Source organism: Leptosomus discolor, chromosome 4 (assembly GCF_034619465.1).
Source record: "Leptosomus discolor isolate bLepDis1 chromosome 4, bLepDis1.hap2, whole genome shotgun sequence".
Taxonomy (NCBI): Eukaryota; Metazoa; Chordata; class Aves; order Leptosomiformes; family Leptosomidae; genus Leptosomus; species Leptosomus discolor.
In genome coordinates, this window is record NC_141394.1 from 38,829,247 (window position 1) to 38,846,947 (window position 17,701).

Genomic DNA, 17,701 nt, shown 5'->3' on the forward strand with positions numbered 1-17,701 from the left:
AAGCCTGGTAGTTTACTGATTTAAAGCCTAGAAATGCTCCAGTGCTTGTCCCTTCCAGCACTTTTACTCTCCTGCCTCCAAGCTAACCAGGAAGACCTACATATTGCAAAGTATGCCTGATTTCACATATCCTTGCACTGCTTTTTTCACACAACTTTATGCCTAGACCCCACTCTTCCATTTTTTGCACTCAGAAGCAAGGACCATGGATGCCCTCACGTGCAGAAGTCCAAAGCCATGACTAGAAAATGTGTCTCTCTGGACCTTTCTAAGTAGCAGCAGCTGCAGTCACGTGTAGCACGTGACACCCAGAGAGGAGGGGATGTGTCACAACACAGTTGATCCTGCTTTTCCTTGCACTGATCCTGCTCATCTGTGAAAAAAAAAAAAAAAAAAAAAAAAAAAAAATTACTTTCAGATGTCCCACCTCAAATTTTGATCTAAATCTTGCTTCCTTTTGTCAGCAGAAGCTCTAGTGAAAACATGATTACGTGAATTGGAGCATAATTCAGCTGAAAAATGAGGATGTTTTTGCTGTGCTTTAACTGAAGCAAGTTCCTTCATCCCGTGCGGCCCCAGAAGAGGAAACCCCAGCGAGCTGTGGGAGCACAGACTGGCTGCCCTGGTGCTTTATGAGGCTTAGAGCACACAGAAAACGATACCCTCGGCGACTCTGCTATCACCGCCCTGGTGAAGTCTGCAAGGCACCACCGGGTTTAGTTCTACTGCTCCACGGTGCTGCCACTTCTTAGCGATTTATAAACTAGTAATTCTATTTAAAAAGGGGTGTATAGACCCAACACGCAGGGGCAACCAGCCCATCCTTCCAGATGAAAGGAAAACGAGGAGCTGTTTCACTTTCTCCTCCGTTTTCCCCCGCCGCCAGGCCCATCCGCACCCCGAGACCGCCCTGCCCGCTCCGGTGCCCTCCGCCCGGCCGCCTCCCCTCTCCCCGCACTCATCGAGCTTCAGCCCTTATTTTTAGGACATTACACAGAAGGAACCGATGGGGGAGCCGTGCGTTTTACGGCTTTTGCACGAATCTACACAGGATCGGCGTCCAGATCCGCTCGCGAAACGCGGCCGAGCTGCCTCCACGACGGCACTCGCTGCAGCTGCCGGACCCGTTCCCCGCGCCTCTCGCAGGCCCTGCCGCGGCCCGCTGCCCAAGGCTCCAGCCGGAGCCGCCCCGGGGGTGCTCAGGGCCCCGCCCGGCGCCCGGGGGCCGCCCCAGCGCCCGCCTGCGCGGACACGGAGCGGGCGAGCCCGCACATGCCCAGCAGCGCGGGCAGCCGCCGCCGCTGTCCTCCCCGGCCGCCGCTGTCAGCACCGCGCCGTCCCGTCGGTAGGTGCGCGCGCGGCCCGGCCGAAGGCCGCCGCTGTCCTCTCCGCCGTGAGAGGCCGCGGGCGAGGGCGGGGCGGCCCGCGGCGAGAGGCGGTCGGGCCGGGCCGGGCCGGGCCGCGGCGGGTGGCTCGGGGAGGGGGGCGGTGCGCTGCCTCAGCTCTCCCCTAAACCCCAGCCGGCACCAGCCTGCGTGCATGGCCAGCGCCGCTACGGCACGGCCCTGGCGTGCTGCTGCCGGGGGAAACGCGTTTGGGGGTGAGGAGGGTTAAGAACGGTGTTTTTAGAAAGCATGAAGTTGTCGGTTTGCGGGGTTTTTTAAGCAGCCTTGCTCGACAGATCGTTTTTAACAGGTGCCAGCACATGGGTGTTGCTGTAGCTGCTAGAGGATTATTTTCTGCCACTCCAGTAGAAGCACACTTGGAAGTGGTAGTCAAAATGACAGGGCCTCTTTGCCCTTCGTTTCATTCCTGTGCTTTCCTTCCTTAGGAAGGAGATGGCTTTCCTGCGAGAACAGGCCTTGAGGCTTCCTGCAGGACAGCAGTTCACTATCTGCTGAACCGCTATGGGCGCCAGGGAAAAGGGGGGGAGGGGAAAAACGACACTCATCTGAAGCATTTTGAAAGTCATTCTTAATTATCCTGCCAACCCCCCCGCCCCCAACTTGACAAGTGTTGTGACTGACAATGATGGCTTGCAATCATTAAAGCACTTTAAATGCAATACTTAATACAGCTAAATAAAGCTGGATTCTCATTTAAGAGAGCTGATGGTTGTTCAAGATCTGTCAGATCTTCAAATTTGTGATCTGCCTTTAAAACCCCACAGCTGTCAGGAAAGGGAGGGGAAGAGGACTTTTTCCTGTTCATTGGTTCACCAGACTCCCCAGATCAAAGCTGTGCTGGTATTTGTGTTTATCAGAACAGCAGCATCTGGCCTAATCTCACTGTGCCAGTGTCGTTGGGAGGCTGTGACAGAACCCATGAGTATGAAGTAGAAACCTTTTCCTTTAATTCAAAAAGGAAAAGAAATCCCAGCGCTGATTTTAACATGAATAAGTTGACATTTAATTTATGACAGGCACATCTATGGAGGTGAGTGGGAAGCATTACTTGTGGGAGATGCACATACCAAAAGCAGTGGGGTTCCTATTCACTTTTCTAGCTTCATGTCCAACTAATTACTCTTTTCCCATAGAAATGAATTACTCCCAGTTTATCACCACTGTGAGTGCAGCAAGAAAAGCATCTCCAATAAGACTTCTGAGTGAGTATATGCCTGTTCTTTCCAGGTTCTCTGGAAGAAGGGTATCATTCTGTGTTCTGGACTTTGCTGGGTTATAGTGGCTAAAGGCTTGGAAGAAAGCAGTGCTGTAAGCTGACAAGCAAGGCCAGTTAACTGCTTTTGACTTTTGTCAGGTTGAGATGTCAAGCAGGTATAAAGAAGAATAAAGTGAATAGCCTTAAACCATTTCAGAAACCCATCCAGACAGAAGAAATAGTCTTGTCACTTCAGCAGGTGTCTGAAAAAAATCTCTGCTACTGCCTCTGAAGCAGGGCTTTTGGCACAGTTTGCTACTGAAATTCTGCTGCTTATCCAGGAACAAGCAACTGCTAATGATTTGAAATTCAGTCCCAGTTTGTGCCTTTCCACCTAGCTTTCCTGTACCCTGTTAATGTCCATAAATACCTCACCACCCCCACCCCCTCAGTGTTACTACACTTCCTTTTCTATATTACTCTGTCTTTAGGCTACCATGTTACATATAGTTGTCCGTGTGACAGGTAGAAAAGGTTAACTGCCTACTTGTTTACTGAGTTGAAACCTACAGGAACCTGACAGAATCAGAGCATGGGGACACACATATCTAGTTAAGCCTTTGGGTGTCAATTTCCTCTCTTGGCAAGGGGCTGGCATTTGCTCTTCTGCTTAAAATGCTTCATACAGGTACCGCTAAGTCAACTGACTCACTCTAGTCAGTCTCTATACTCTTTCAAGTGCTACATTGATAGGCATTGTAACACAAATATTAAGTAGCACAGCTTGTGCAGAAAGACACATTGAGGGTGCTGTTTTGATGACAAAGTAAACCTCTTTACCAGACCGAAAGTCACAGACATGACCCATATTGCTGAGCTGATAAGAATTAACTCCCCATGCTCAATTTTGCTAATAAGTAGTGGAGAATAAACTCAGTAACAGGAGGCTTTAAGCCAGATGTGGTGTCATCTATCCTCTCATCTGATGTAAAACTGCCAAGCCAGCGTGAATGCCATATTGCAAGATCTTAGATTTAATGCAATCAGGTGCCCTTGCTGGAGGTTTGGTCCAGTTTGCACTGCATAGATTGGATCAGGATGATTGTGAAACTGTGACTTTAAAGCAGGAGTTGTCAACATTTTCTTCCTACTGAATTATTTACACAGTGCCTCTGCCACTAGAGCTGGGCTGCCAGAAACATTCCCTCTCCCTCATGGAAAAGCTGTAATCATATATGTAACTATCAGTGTAGCTGCACTACTGCCACATCAGCTAAAGTGAAACTTAGCAAAAAACAAAGCAGATCATTCCAAGTCGGTCTAAACAGAAGATCACTAAGATTTTAAATTCTTATAGCTTAAAAGACATCAGTCATAGAAAAAGCTTTTATAATAGTAGAACAGTCCAGATAAAAGCTATTTATAATTTATTTTAAAACAAAGATGATATTTTCTTTTGGTCTGTCCCAGCCATGTCTCTCTCCCTGCCCTCCCCCCCGCCCCTCCCCCCCGCCTCATTTAATGCAAGTGGAAAGGTGACTTTAAAAAGAATTACCATCCTTTTGAATTCATGACAGTTAAAAAAAAGGGAAAAATAGAACAAACTTCTCTGGACCATTATTATATACTGACTAAAGTATATGATCAATATTGCAATAATAAAAATGTAACCAAAGCCTTTTCCTTTTACTCTAGCTGAACTGATGCAGAAGTCTCCTTCATCTCTCATCTCTCTAGCTGGAGGGGCACCAAACCCTAATGTTTTTCCATTTAAGAGGGCTACTGTTGCCATTGGACATGGAACTGCTGTTGAGATTGGGGAAGATCTGATGAAGAGAGCACTCCAGTACTCAGCCTCAGCAGGGTATTGTCACAGCTGCTTGCTCTTCAAGATACCAGAATCAAAGGATCATACAATCCTTTATTATTGCATTAATTCACCTGTGTTTGTAAAACCTGTTTTTGTAAACTTCTTTCCATTTACCTCACTATTTACATTTCAGTTTAAGTTTTGAGCACGTGAGTAATATGAAAAAACACCTAGTAATTCTCAAGCCAGAGCATTTCCTGCCTTTTAGTATTTGAGAATCCAGACTCCCAGCTCACTAAGAGGAATTATTTTGTGTTTTGCACTAAGACATTCATTAAAAAAATACTGCATTGCAATACATAATTTGCACATTCTGGAGTATTTGTTTCACTTTCATTTTGGTGTCATGTAAAGTCAGTATCTACTACTTCTGGTAACTGGAGGTATTTATAGCATTGTCATTTTTAGTACAAAAATTGCATGTCATTAAGTTATGTTAGCACTTGTGAACTCTCCAGCAGACAGCACCAAGCCAGGCTTGTGGCAGGTTTGCAAAAATGTTCAGGTACCTACAGCGATACACAGGGTATTAATCAGTGAAGACTTTCTTAATAGTTAAATGAATCCAGCCATTTATGAACATCCTACCAGATCTTAGGACGTTTTTTGAAACATCCATTTCCAAAATCCTTATTATCTGCAGCCTGTTACTGGGAGCATTGCAAGCTTTGTCACATTGCCACATTTGAGTATTGAAAGATCACTCCTAGGAGCAGATGTTGTTCAGCCTCCACCCCCTATTCCATCCTTGGCAAGCCATTTCCACCCAGATTTCTATGTGATAATTTGGTATATGGACAACAGATGCCCATCTCTTCTGCTTTTCCACAAGAAGCATTTATCTCATCATTTGATTAGGCAGTCACAAAATCAGCATCAAAATCTGTGTGACAGCTGAAATCAGACTGAGGACTGTGTGCTAGATTTGGCAGTGATTTAGAGGAACAGCCTAGCTTTGGCCTACATAAGATGACAGATACACCTTATCTTATTCACGTTTCAGGATTCCAGAGCTCTTGTCCTGGCTAAAGGCTTTCCAGCAGAATCTACATAACCCCCCCACAGCCAACTACAGTCCTGAACAAGGACAAATGGAAGTGTGTGTCACAACGGGCAGCCAGGAAGGCTTGTGTAAAGTAAGACCAGAAGCTTCATATGTTAAAAGCATTTCTTTCAGAGAGATGTTTGTTCTTCCATCTGTTCAGTTATACTCAGCACTAAGTGCATTTGTGTAACTATATGCAGAGTACTTTGTTAAATATACATCTCGCAGTGTTATCAATACAAGATAATAGAACTGAAATAAAACTGGTGTGGCAGTCTAATCTGTCAGGACTGCATGAATGTTTGGATAACCCAAAGAGCCTGTCAGAAAATATGCTGTAAGGTAGCATCTCATGTTACTCAAGTAGTGCAGTAATAAGTACATAGATGCATTACTTGTTTTTCTGTGACTCAATTCTAATTAGGTTAGACTTCCTCAAATAATTATCCTTTCTAGTCTACTCTTACTACTGCTTAGGTGATCCTTTCTGTAACTGAAGCACTGTTTATATTGTATAACAGGGCACTGTCTTTCCATTTCAAATTTGCTTTCTTTAGGTGATTACCTAGCTTCATTTGGCACCAAAGCAGATTCTTCGCCAATTAAGTGGTTAGGGTATTACCAATATGTAACCAAGATTTTTAATCCCACAAAGAAGTTAGAAGCGTGGAGCATGTGTACAAGAATGGCACAATCTTCCTAAAATAGACCCTCTTTTACAGGTGTTTGAAATGCTTATTAATCCTGGGGACAACATCCTTTTGGATGCACCTACATACTCTGGGACACTAGCAGCTGTAAGTATTCTTTAGCTACAACACATTGTGAATCTTACATTTGAAGTAAACAGCAATTTAGTACCTGATCTACAGGCTTATATACGCCATATTTACTGCAAAAACATATCTAAGAATCAAACTTTTAGCATTAGTCCAGTTAAGTTCATTACTACTTCATAGAAGCTTTTCTACTAAAAGTTCTGTAAGAGCTATTCCCAGGACAGAAGTTCCTCTTCCAAATCAAGGGCTAAAGTCACATTTGGTATTGGAAAGAAAGCCATCACAACCGAGTTGGGTTCAAGCAAATTTCTAACAAGTAGGTATTTTAACACATTCACCTGAAGTATTTCATGGTCTGATTATGCCATAGCTATAAATAGTATAAAATTGGAATGGGCCCAAAACATCCATAGAGGAGTAGGAAGTTGTGAATTACTAAGAAATATACAAAAATAGCAAAATTTACTTCTGAAAATAACTTAATCGGTATGTAATTGAATGTCAGCTCAAAAGGCCCAAGAACTGTAAGAAGGGTTAGAATAGGTAATACACCACAAGTTCAGTCTTGTCTCAGCCTTGCATCAAAAGGGATTTTCTTACTGTTTGCTGTGCTAAGTTGGAATACATCTTGTCTAATCAAATATACTTTGTTAGGAATATATTTTGACAATGCAGCAACTTGCATTTTTACTTAAAAATGCAGAGCACTACACAGTACAAATTGAAATTCCACAGAGAGGAGACAGCATGCTTTTTCTTTGGTATTTGACCTATATTTTTTCCATATCGCTGTCAACATGTCATTGCAGTAGCATCATTTCATTCCCCTTCGCATTGCTGAATATATCTATTGAGAACAGATTCTTTGCCCTTTGTCAGTGAAGAGTAGCTTATAGTTCTGGCACTTCCACTGGAATAGAGTGTAAATTGTCAGTAGGAAATGAAGATGCTATGAACTTAGTATCTGTGGTGAGAGCATGATGAGTCCTGAGAGAACACAGTTCAAATTCACAAAATCCCTTTCTGCTTGCAAAACCATGTGTGGTTTCCTAGAGAAGAGCACTAACTGGACATAGGAGCTACCTGTTTCTTCTCAGTTAGCTTAACAGGGCAAATAAAGAGTGACGTGGTAAGTTTGACAAGCTTCAAAGCAAATTCAGGCAAGCTTTCTTGTGAAACATGAGCAAATGGAGTTTGATATTATAGCTGTAAAAATCAGGAAGACTTTGTATCGATGACATTTTACAATGCCAATGACAAAAGAAAGACCTTTGAGTTATGGTGGTATGACTGTTTTGTTTCTCCTATCAACAGCTGAGACCTTTGGGTTGTAACATAATTAACATTCCTAGTGACCAACATGGCATTATTCCAAAAGCTCTAAAAGAAATTCTATCTACTTGGAGCTCAGAAGATGTAAAAAATCGTAGCCACCACCTCCCCAAATTCTTGTACACTATTCCGAACGGATGCAACCCAACTGGAAACTCTCTGACCACAGAGCGCAAGAAGGAGATTTACCAGGTATGTAGCTTGGGCCTTGTGAATATCAGTCTCATTTCAGGTGAAGATACCCTGTGTGTGGTATTTGGGCCTATTACTGGTCCAGTAGAACTAATTTCTAGCAGAACCTCTTTATGACAACTCCTCAGAGGGGCACTATGCATTAGATTAATTGTTTCTGCAGCAGTAGTCCATTGCTGGCTGGTTTCTTTGCCATGAGCTTCAAACTGGACTTATTGCAAGTCTTCTGCACAGTTTGAACACTGCATGGAACAGACTTTCAGTTATATACGTGTGTCCTTGTACCATAGGTGCCATGTTTACTCTTTAATTGCTTGATGTCTAAATTGGGCATCTGAAAGCTTCTCTTGATAGGCCTTTCTATATAGTGAATGAGCAATCCATAGGATCATAATATGGTCCTGGGAATAGGCCCACATTATAGGAAAAACTGAATTTACAGTGTTTTTACATTTTAATGAATCTTTACTTTTTATTTATTTCTTTAGCTTGCGAGAAAATATGATTTCCTTATAATAGAAGATGATCCTTACTACTTTCTTCAGTTTGAAAAGGTAATTTGTCTTCCATACTCCTTAGTAACACCTTCTTTTCTGGTCCAGGAGAGGACTAAGGTTTGAGCCATGGATCATCCTGCATGCACCTTCTTCATGTCCTATCAAGGTAGTTTTAGACCTCACAGTCTATACTACTTTAGGTTGTTGTCCCCTTTGTGGCATTTGATTGCATCAGTCCTGTTAATCAGTGATTCAAATTCCTCAAGCCTTATACAGGACAGAGTTTCCTTCAGTAGTCAGAAACGGGCAAAGAGTTCGCCTCCAGAGCAAAACAAGTATGCCACTGAAGCAGCACTTGAAAACAGCGGCCACTTAAACGTTTCTTTCAGCCCAGTCTCTTCTTCCATTCAGTAGAAGGCTGCCTACTCCCAATCTACTATACCCCATTTTTACTCCTGTGCCTTTTGGAGAATCCAAGAGAATTCTCCCAGATACCACAGGAAGTAGTACTGGATAGGCAGCTTCCCTCCTTCATGTAGATTTTCCCCAAATGGGTATCAATTGATTATTGACCTGTTTTCACACATGGATCTACAGTTGCACACTCTGCAAACATACCTAACTTCTGGAATAAAAGCTGGTCTTATAAAGTAGTAAAACATTGGTAGAAGCTAAGTTAAGTATTTGCTGTTTTGAAATACATTTTTTATGGGAGGAAGCAATAGAACTGCTTCACTTACCCATTGAATAGCATTGTGTAGCTTTGTCAGATTGTAAGGGGAGAAGGTGTAAAAGTAGAATTCTTGATAAAGAAAAAAGTGTGCTGAACTCATCAAAATTTGGTCGTATCTTCTGATTTCCTTTTTTGAGATTAAAAAAAGCTACAGGGCCCCATCTTAGAAGTTATGGTATCTGCTTACTCCATAAAAAAATCTTGGCAAAGAAATCGTTATTTCTCTCTCCTACTTATGGCATCGTACCAGAACTTGAACTGAAGACTTGTACACTGAACAGTGGGCTAAGCATCAAAAAATAACACAGCTGATTTCTTGATGACTTTCATAGAATATTGTAATCACATCTCAGACAGCTAGCCTAAGCTATCACTTGTCAGCAAGTTACTGCATTTTTTCCTTGGAATGCATATATGTAAAATATTTACTATCAAAGTATTTCTTTAAGAAAATAATTATGTCTTCATAGTAAAGAAAATAATTCTATCATAATCCTTACTAGCACCTTGAATTTTATTTTTTATTTTTCTTCCAAGCCATGGGCTCCAACTTTCCTCTCAATGGATGTGGATGGCAGAGTTATCAGGACTGACTCTTTCTCTAAAATTCTCTCATCTGGGTAAGGCCAGCTCAGCATTGCCTGTTCAGTTAAGGCACAAGACTAATGCTTCATACAAAATGATCAGACGTGTCAGTGGGTTTTTTTCATCTAATACCTATCCATTTCTGGAATGTACTTTCAGATACACAGCTTTTCTCAGTCTGCTCACTTTTCATGTCATCTCTTGGCAGTCATTTAACTCCGTATTCTGTTTCTCTTCCAATACTGATAGTTAAGCCACTCTCCCCAGGCAGCCCATTCTTGCAGACACCATCTAGGCAGAAAGACAGATGCTGGATTCCAGCTCTGTTCCTGGAACTCCTAGGAGCTTCTCTCCCTTCTTTTTCCATTCCTCCTTCTATCTCTTACCATTCCTGTAGACTCACTGAACTTGTAGTATAGAAGAGAAATGATGGCATCATTCTCCGCAAACTGCTCATGGGGTTATACTGATCTCTTGTCTTCTAGCCTTAGAGTTTTCAGGTTGTTTCCACCTGCCTGAAAAACTAAACTCTGTTCTCCATGTCACACAAGTCAATATATTTGATTTTTAACTTGCTTTTGTTTATTATCCTAATAGATATAAGTAATGTGAATTCTGCACTGGCAGCTAGGGGATTATAACCCCATCCCCGAGAAAGTAAGGGGACAACATGATGCTAAGTGTGATTGCACTTTCGGAAGTGACACTGCAAAAAAGGCATGATGCAATTTTGTCTTTGTCAGAAATGCCTATGAGCTTACTGGTTCTGTTTTTCTTCAAAGAAAAACTTCAGCCAGTCTGTAAAGATGGGTCATAAGAATTGAAGCATGAATAAGAATCTAGTTTATCAGTCTAAATTGCATTTATTCTGTAGTACTGAAAGGGAGTGAAAGAGTAAAGCTGTTTGCCGCTTCCCATCTGTTTTTCATAAAACCTGAGCATTCATGGTTTTTCATTATGTGAAAACCTATCTTTCCTTTCATTCATATAATCTTTATGGTTGCAGAGGAAAGCTTACATATGTGGGATATGTCCTGAAGTCTCAGAATTAAGAAGCTACTACAAGAATTAATACCCTTATATATTTTTAATTTCATGACTTTGATACTCAGCTTATAAATTGCATAAGCCTGGGGTTTAGGGCAGTATTAAGATATACATAAACTTAAATGCACAGAAGATCCTTACAATATCAATGGAATGGTTACATGTTTTCCCAGTTAAGTTAAACCATAACTCACACCAAGTATTACCACACTATATTTCTGTAGTAACTTTCTTCTTTTTTTTTTCTCCTAGGTTAAGAATAGGTTTTCTGACAGGTCCCAAGCCTCTTATCGACAGAGTTATTCTACACATTCAGGTTTCAACAATGCACACCAGCACTTTCACACAGGCAAGTACCAAACTGTCAACCAAATTGTGTTTAGAAAAGATAACGTATTCTGAGTCATAAGAAACCACAAACAGCTTTGCACTTTCACAGTTGCTCTGCACTTTATATAATAAGCACACACATTCATTGTCAATTCTGCCAAAGGAAGAGAGACTACCATAGAAATTACAACCAGAACTAGAGCGTCTCAGTGAATGGAAAGCACAGCTGATATGCCCTTAACCCTCAGATTTCAAGAATCAAGATTTAAAATACTTTATATCTCTTGCTAGTAGGTTCACTTGAAAAACCTCAATGTAAAGCATACATTGGAAGAAGCACTTTGTGGTTTTCTGTTTTTCATTTCTGCCACAATACTGGCAGCCCACAAAGCAGGCTGCCAACTACAGCCCCTTTACAGTTAGTAATAAGGAAAGGAGGCACTGAGCACATCTAAATATGGCTTCCACCTTCCAGCTCTATTAGTTCATCATAGAGGCAGCACTGAAGCTGAGAGGCTGATATGGGCAGAAAGGTAAAGCAATATACATTGCCTTCCTTTTTCTCCCCGATGACCATATTTAGCTCTCCATCCATTTTTCCCGCCCCCTACCCCAGCTTCCAAACACTGCCATGATCCTTGGAGGCAGCAGTAACACGGCCTGCAATGGTCAGTTGCTGTTGCCACCTCCGTTTACAAAGGACTCCAGGAGACCCCACATGCAGTTTCTTGCCTGTGTGGAATTGTGAATAATGCATCAGGCTATGTGTCTTTTGATGATTGCACAACAGTCCTGTTCAAAATGTGGTATTGATGATGTGTTTTATTTCTTTAGATTATGATATCACAGCTGCTTCAGCAATGGGGAGAAAAGGGTTTCTTGGAGCATGTAGACAGGTAGGGTCATGTCATATGCTGAACCCCATCATCCGTCATTCTGCTTCTTGTTACCTACATAAGACACTCTTTGCAGTGAACAGGTCAGAGGAAGTGCATCAGTATTGGGCCAAATGGCTACGCCAGGTCACCAAGACTTGACGATATTCACACAAGAGTCCCGAAGGAGCTCGGTGTGAAGTTGTGGACATGCCCATCAGGGTATGTGACCTGCCTCTACAGACAGGCAACCTGCCTGTCCACTGGCACAGTCATTATGCAGCTCCCATCTGAAGGGAACTGCAGAGGAACCTGGGAGCTCCAAGTCAGCAAATACTTTTCACCCCTGCCAAACTGGTGGTGTCTATAGCAAAGGCTAAAGTCACTGAAGACATAAGCTACTGAGGAAGGGTCGGCCTAGCTTCGAGGAAGGGAGTTCTTGCCTCGCTAACTCAGCAGGGATTCATCCTGTAACATCCTTAATGTAGTGATTGTGGATGCTGATGGAATGACCTACAGAGAGCAGCAAGGTTCACCTGCACTCACTAAACACTGCCTAAGGTCTAACTCGGCAAGGCATTTTCTTACATACTCACTGACACACATATGTTTTTCATTTACTATGCTGGAGAAGCATTTATTAATTTATTATAGTCTCTTGAGTATCTATGCTTCATTTCAGATGCCATACTCAGATGCCCTTAGAACCCCAAGCTTCCCACTTCAGTGGCAGTTTGCTAGACTCTGCAGAGGCCTGTAACAGGAATGCAAAAAAAACACAGAAAAAGTTCTTTTGTCTCACTGTAACAGCCATTTCTGTCCCCTGCACACCTGCCTGTTGTCCACACTGTAAACACTGTGAAGAAAAAAAAAAAAACAAAACAGACAAACAACAAAGTAGCCCTAGGTTTGCCTTGTTTTAAGAATTAGGAACATGAAAATAGGTTTTGCAAGGAAAGTCAGACCACACTTTAGCTCAACTTCCAGCAGTTAGAAAAACACATCTCTTCACTTATCTTCTTATAAACCAAAAGTCATCCTTGCTCAAACTAGAAGACTGTCCTTCCTCTTCAGCTGATGAAAACAGTGCTGTAGTAGGGTAGCTGCAACCCTTATAACCTTCTAGACTCAGTTGTCAGGTGGCTTATTGATGAGGCCCAACAGCTGACTGCAGTCTCTTCCAGGTGATTTCATTTGGACAAGGTTGACTTGTTAGATCATGCTTTTGAGTGGGAGCTAGCCTGTTGTTTGGAGCAGCTGTATTTCTGTGGTAACCTTGTCTTACCAACACTTATAATTTCATTCCAACGGAAAAGTAAAATGATAACAGGCAAAAAACTTGCAACAGAATTTGTGAGGTGATAAAAACTGCATAAATGAGATTTACCATTTCAGGCAGAATGTAGTGATTGGCATAGGCCGAGCCCCAAAACTATATAAGCCTTTGGTAGTGTTGGTGTTTGTTTATCAGGTGTAATAAAATACATCCAGAAATCAAAGCTATTGGTTCAGAAAGTATTAAAAAAAATCTAAATGTAAAATTATGCAAATTTGTTTTCTCTGAAGAAATGGGAATACATTTGCATCTGATTTATGAACTCTGTATCAGGCATTTCTCTTGTGCCTCCCGTTGCACAGCTGTCTCATTCTAAGTCAACAAAAGCCACATTTCTATATGTACCTATTATACAAATTCAGCTAAAATGCACAAATATTGAGTCTGTGCCTTTACATACCTGTAAGTCCTTAATTTTCTTCTGTATGCCTGTTTTTTGCAGTAAATATTGCTAACACTGATACAACAAACAGAATGGATGTCATACATAAAGAGTTTCCATGACATATATAAAGCTTAAGAAGCAACCACACAGGCACTTCCTCTGGTTATCAATGCTTTGTTGGAAACGTGCTGAAGCATTCAAGGCTTCTCTGGTACATACACAAAGTTTTATACACACAGGATAGATACTGTATCGTGCCCATCTAAGATATGCTCGTATTTCCATTAAATGTGCACTTAGGTTGTTCAAGTAGAAAAGCTTTTTTTCTGCCTTTGGAAACAGATGGACTCTGAGGCACTATGAGATCATGACTTTGAATTGATAATTTACTTTCAGAGTTGTGGAATTCTACAGGACCCAGCGGGATGCAATGCTCATTGCCGCTGACAGGTGGTTAAAAGGTCAGTGAGTGCAACACAGCTCATTACTTAATTTTTTTTCTAGCTGTTTATCATCTTTGTGTTCAAGAAAAATCACTAGAGTTCATCTCTTGGCTGAAGTGAGAAATAAGCACTATAAGCAAATCAATGACACTAAATATTAAGCTTAGGAGAAATTATCTAGTGCTGCACTTTTCATGCATTTCTGGTGGGACAAGGAGATGGTGATGAGAAAAAAGCTCACCACTTTACTGTATAAAGCAGTTTTACAAAGAGCATATATTTCACTCCACTATGTTCTTATACTTATGTTTAAAATGTCTGTCTTTAAAATCTTTGTCCAAAATAGCCAGATTTAGTGGACTTAATTTAAAGTAAGATACAGCATTAGTGATAATCATTTTTTGGTCAGAAACCAATTTCAGATGTCTCTTTGTGGTTAATCGCAGAGCATAGAAAGAATTTGATCAACAATAATGCAATTACAGTTATTTACTCACTCCCTTTAGTCAAAGTAGGATCACCAATAACTGCTTAGAAACTGCCCACCTACCATAGATGGTACTTCCATGGGACATGGGGACTTGGGCACCACACCATCATTAATGTACTTACTCTTGCTAATTCCAGGGGTTTAGATATGAAGTATTTCTTCTTTTTCTACATGGCTCTGAACAGCCATGGGTTGTTGACCTAGGTAGGCCCTTTGTCTCAATTCCCCAAGTATCAAAACAGTGTAATAGCACTGGGTACCTTAAAGTGTATTCTGAGAATACGCACATGGAAAAGACTTCAGGGTCTTGATGTTTTCTAGTAATAGGAGTCATAATATTATGGAAGGCAGACCTTTGCTTTGTGGATATGTAATGGTTAAATACATCAAGGAAGAGCTGGAGAAGATGTCAAGTCAAATAAATAGTTTCTTCAAAACCAGATAAAGAATTCTAGGTAAATAAAAGGTATACAGTAAGTCTGCAAATAGCATTTAAGACATAAATCCTCTCTAAGCCTTCCCATCCTCCTCCTAACTCCTAGGCTCTCCTTTTCTTTGGGGAAAAATCTATAATCATTGTAACTTAAAGGAAGAGAGTTCTGCACTTTGCTACACTTTAAATCGTATTGATAGTCAATGTGATATTAAGAGAAACTGCATCAGAAAAAATATTTTGGATTGTGTACTTGATCTGAAAGTAATCAACAAATATAGTTTGTTAATGTTTGGGATTTCTGTAATTCAGAGCAATCACTTTCACTAAAAGTATTGAGGATACCAGCACAAGTGCAGTAAGCTCACACAGATTTGATTAGGAGTACTTTAAATTTGGCAAGGGGCATCCTGGCTCTGTGGCCTGCATTCCCTTTGAGTTCATTGGAGCAACAACTCTACAACATCACTGAATCTATGATGTATCAGTTAAAGGTGAGGCAGAAGTTTCTTTCTCTTCTTTTCTGTCTCTCCCTCCAGGCTTGGCAGAATGGTACCCTCCTGCTGCTGGCATGTTCTTGTGGATCAAAATTAAGGGTGTTTCTGATACACAGCAGCTGATCATGGAAAAAGCTTTGCAGAAGGAAGTATGACCTATGGTTTAATGGCTTATGAAGTTAAAATGAAATGAGGGAAGGATAAAATAAATTTACCCTATCTATCTGCACATATGTGCACACATAAAAAAGCAGGGGAACTTGCAATGCACTATCATTGAGTCTGCAATTCAGGCATTGTCGCATGGTGACTCATTAATAAAATAATTTCGTGTCTGTATTCAGATGTTGATATTTAATCAGCTTACTTAAATCTAAACCATTACAATATACAGTACAATGCATCATGTGTACAACATACATATATATGATATTAATATATGTACCTATATGCATGTTTTTGGCTTCTCCTTTTGAAGAGAAGAAATGTATTATGCCATGTTCTAATACAAGTGTTGCAGCAGTGAGCCTCCTCACATTTAATGGAACACAGTGTTTTAAAACTGTAGAAGTGGTGATAACTGCGTGGCTAATCAATTTTTCTTAGGTGTTACTGGTTCCTGGAGGAGCATTTAATATCGATAGTTCAGAGCCTAGTTCTTATGTCAGAGCCTCCTTCTCTCTGTCTTCTCCAGCCCAGATGGATCTCGTAAGTGACCTTTTTTTTCTTTACATTCTTACCAGAACAGTTTCTCACATAATAATGCTCGTGTATTTTTACTGTACTTCTCCTTACGTGTTTTCTTGAATGTTAGCGTAGTTTTTTTATTACTTAGGTGGCAGTACTTTTGAAGCAGTATTAGCTGTTTCTTAGGCAGCATACTCATATCCAAATGACCTGAAAGGTACCAAATTTTTAGACCACCTAGAATTTTTCTGTGTATCTCATACATGTAGCTTCTTACACTTAATCCTCCCAGACATTTTTCATAAAGGCTTTACCGAAGTCAGAGTAAGTTTTGCTATTTGCTTTAGCATTAGCAGGCATCTCGTACCTTTTATTTCCCTTCCTGAGATTGAATTACCTATTTTCTTTTGTGTGTGTGCTGTTAATTCTTTATAAGGAAAAAATACTGGTTTTCTTTCATACAATTGACGTATACGTTGTATTTAATTTCTCAGGAACTAATCTTCTATGTATTTTAGGAACATTTTGGATAGTCATTAGTTGTATCTTCTTGGGAAGAACTATAGGAAACATTTATTTGTGCAGATTTAATACTTGTTTGATTCAGGTACTTGAAACAGTTCAGTATTTGTAGTAGTACTTTCATTCAGTTAAGTGCTTCTATTGTCTTTCTATTTCTTCTTCTGTATTCCTTTTATTTCTTCCTTCTTCTTTGTAAAAGTAATTCATAACCATACTATCGACAGTCAAATTGTATCTTTTCTATCCTTCCCCACTCAACTGTTCTTCCTTTTCTTTCATCTTTGGAGCCTCTAAGCCCTTACATTAAGTTAAAAGAGATATTCTTCCATGGATCACTGGTTGTATTGAAACTGCAACTGTTTAGTTGCATCTGAACTCTGAATAACCTTTGAACAACAATATATGTATTTTTCTGTTTCAGAAAACTCCGCCTTTTATTTCCTGTCAGAGAAGTGGGGGCTTTGTCCAGTCAAAGCCCATACATGTTGTTATAAAAGGAAAACAGAGAATATAAGCAGGTTTTGCAGTATAAAATACTCAGTTTCTATATGGTTAGGGTGGCTTTAGTAGCTTTGAAGGTTTGGTGTGTTGCCTATTTAAGTAATGCTGAAATATAAACGTGAACCATATTTGTGTCATTGCAGGCCTTCAAGAGACTGGCTGACCTTATAAAAGAAGCTCTGTGAAAAAGCTAAATGGAGCTCTTGCAGCAACCAAAATTGTCTCCAGAAAATATTGATTAACATTTGGATTTCATTATAACACTTAGAAAGAAAGCACAATACAGTGGATGTTTCCTTAGATCGTTTCAGTTAAAAAAGCAAGAAATTAAAAATGTGAAAACTAATTTGCTTAATTTTTTTGACAGTACATTGTATTACTAAATTTATTCGAATTCAGGTACATTTAAAATGCTCAAAAACTCCCTGTTTCCTGTCAAATCCATGGTTTTGTTGGATTTCAACTGATTTTTGTTCTGGCTTTTGTTTTCCATTTGGGTTGGGAAACAGGGAAGTCAGTTA

The 17,701-nt window shown here is 40.6% G+C and overlaps 1 protein-coding gene across 2 annotated transcripts; it reads left to right on the forward strand.

Moving 5' to 3' along the window:
• Nucleotides 1-2,541: 2,541 nt before the first annotated feature.
• Nucleotides 2,542-17,407, forward strand: AADAT (aminoadipate aminotransferase). 2 transcript variants are annotated; one of them, XM_009957044.2, is made up of 14 exons: nt 2,542-2,612; nt 2,761-2,768; nt 4,297-4,465; nt 5,475-5,607; nt 6,239-6,313; nt 7,610-7,819; nt 8,308-8,373; nt 9,587-9,669; nt 10,934-11,030; nt 11,846-11,907; nt 14,004-14,068; nt 15,513-15,619; nt 16,077-16,178; nt 17,324-17,407. In XM_009957044.2, the coding sequence occupies exons 1-14, from the start codon at nt 2,542-2,544 to the stop codon at nt 17,363-17,365; spliced, it is 1,290 nt and encodes a 429-aa protein (XP_009955346.1). In that variant the 3' UTR covers nt 17,366-17,407. The 2 variants fall into 2 exon arrangements, with proteins under 2 accessions (XP_009955346.1, XP_009955347.1); XM_009957045.2 differs by lacking the exon at nt 2,761-2,768 and having other exon boundaries at nt 2,542-2,608.
• The last annotated feature ends 294 nt before the right edge of the window (nt 17,408-17,701 follow it).

Bases quoted from the DNA above. Each gene is read 5' to 3' on its own strand.
- AADAT (XM_009957044.2), top strand. From the start codon at position 2,542: ATGAATTACTCCCAGTTTATCACCACTGTGAGTGCAGCAAGAAAAGCA. The intron at 5,608-6,238 runs GTAAGACCAGAA...CCTCTTTTACAG, and splicing joins GCCAGGAAGGCTTGTGTAAA to GTGTTTGAAATGCTTATTAA. The intron at 14,069-15,512 runs GTCAGTGAGTGC...CTCTCCCTCCAG, and splicing joins CGCTGACAGGTGGTTAAAAG to GCTTGGCAGAATGGTACCCT.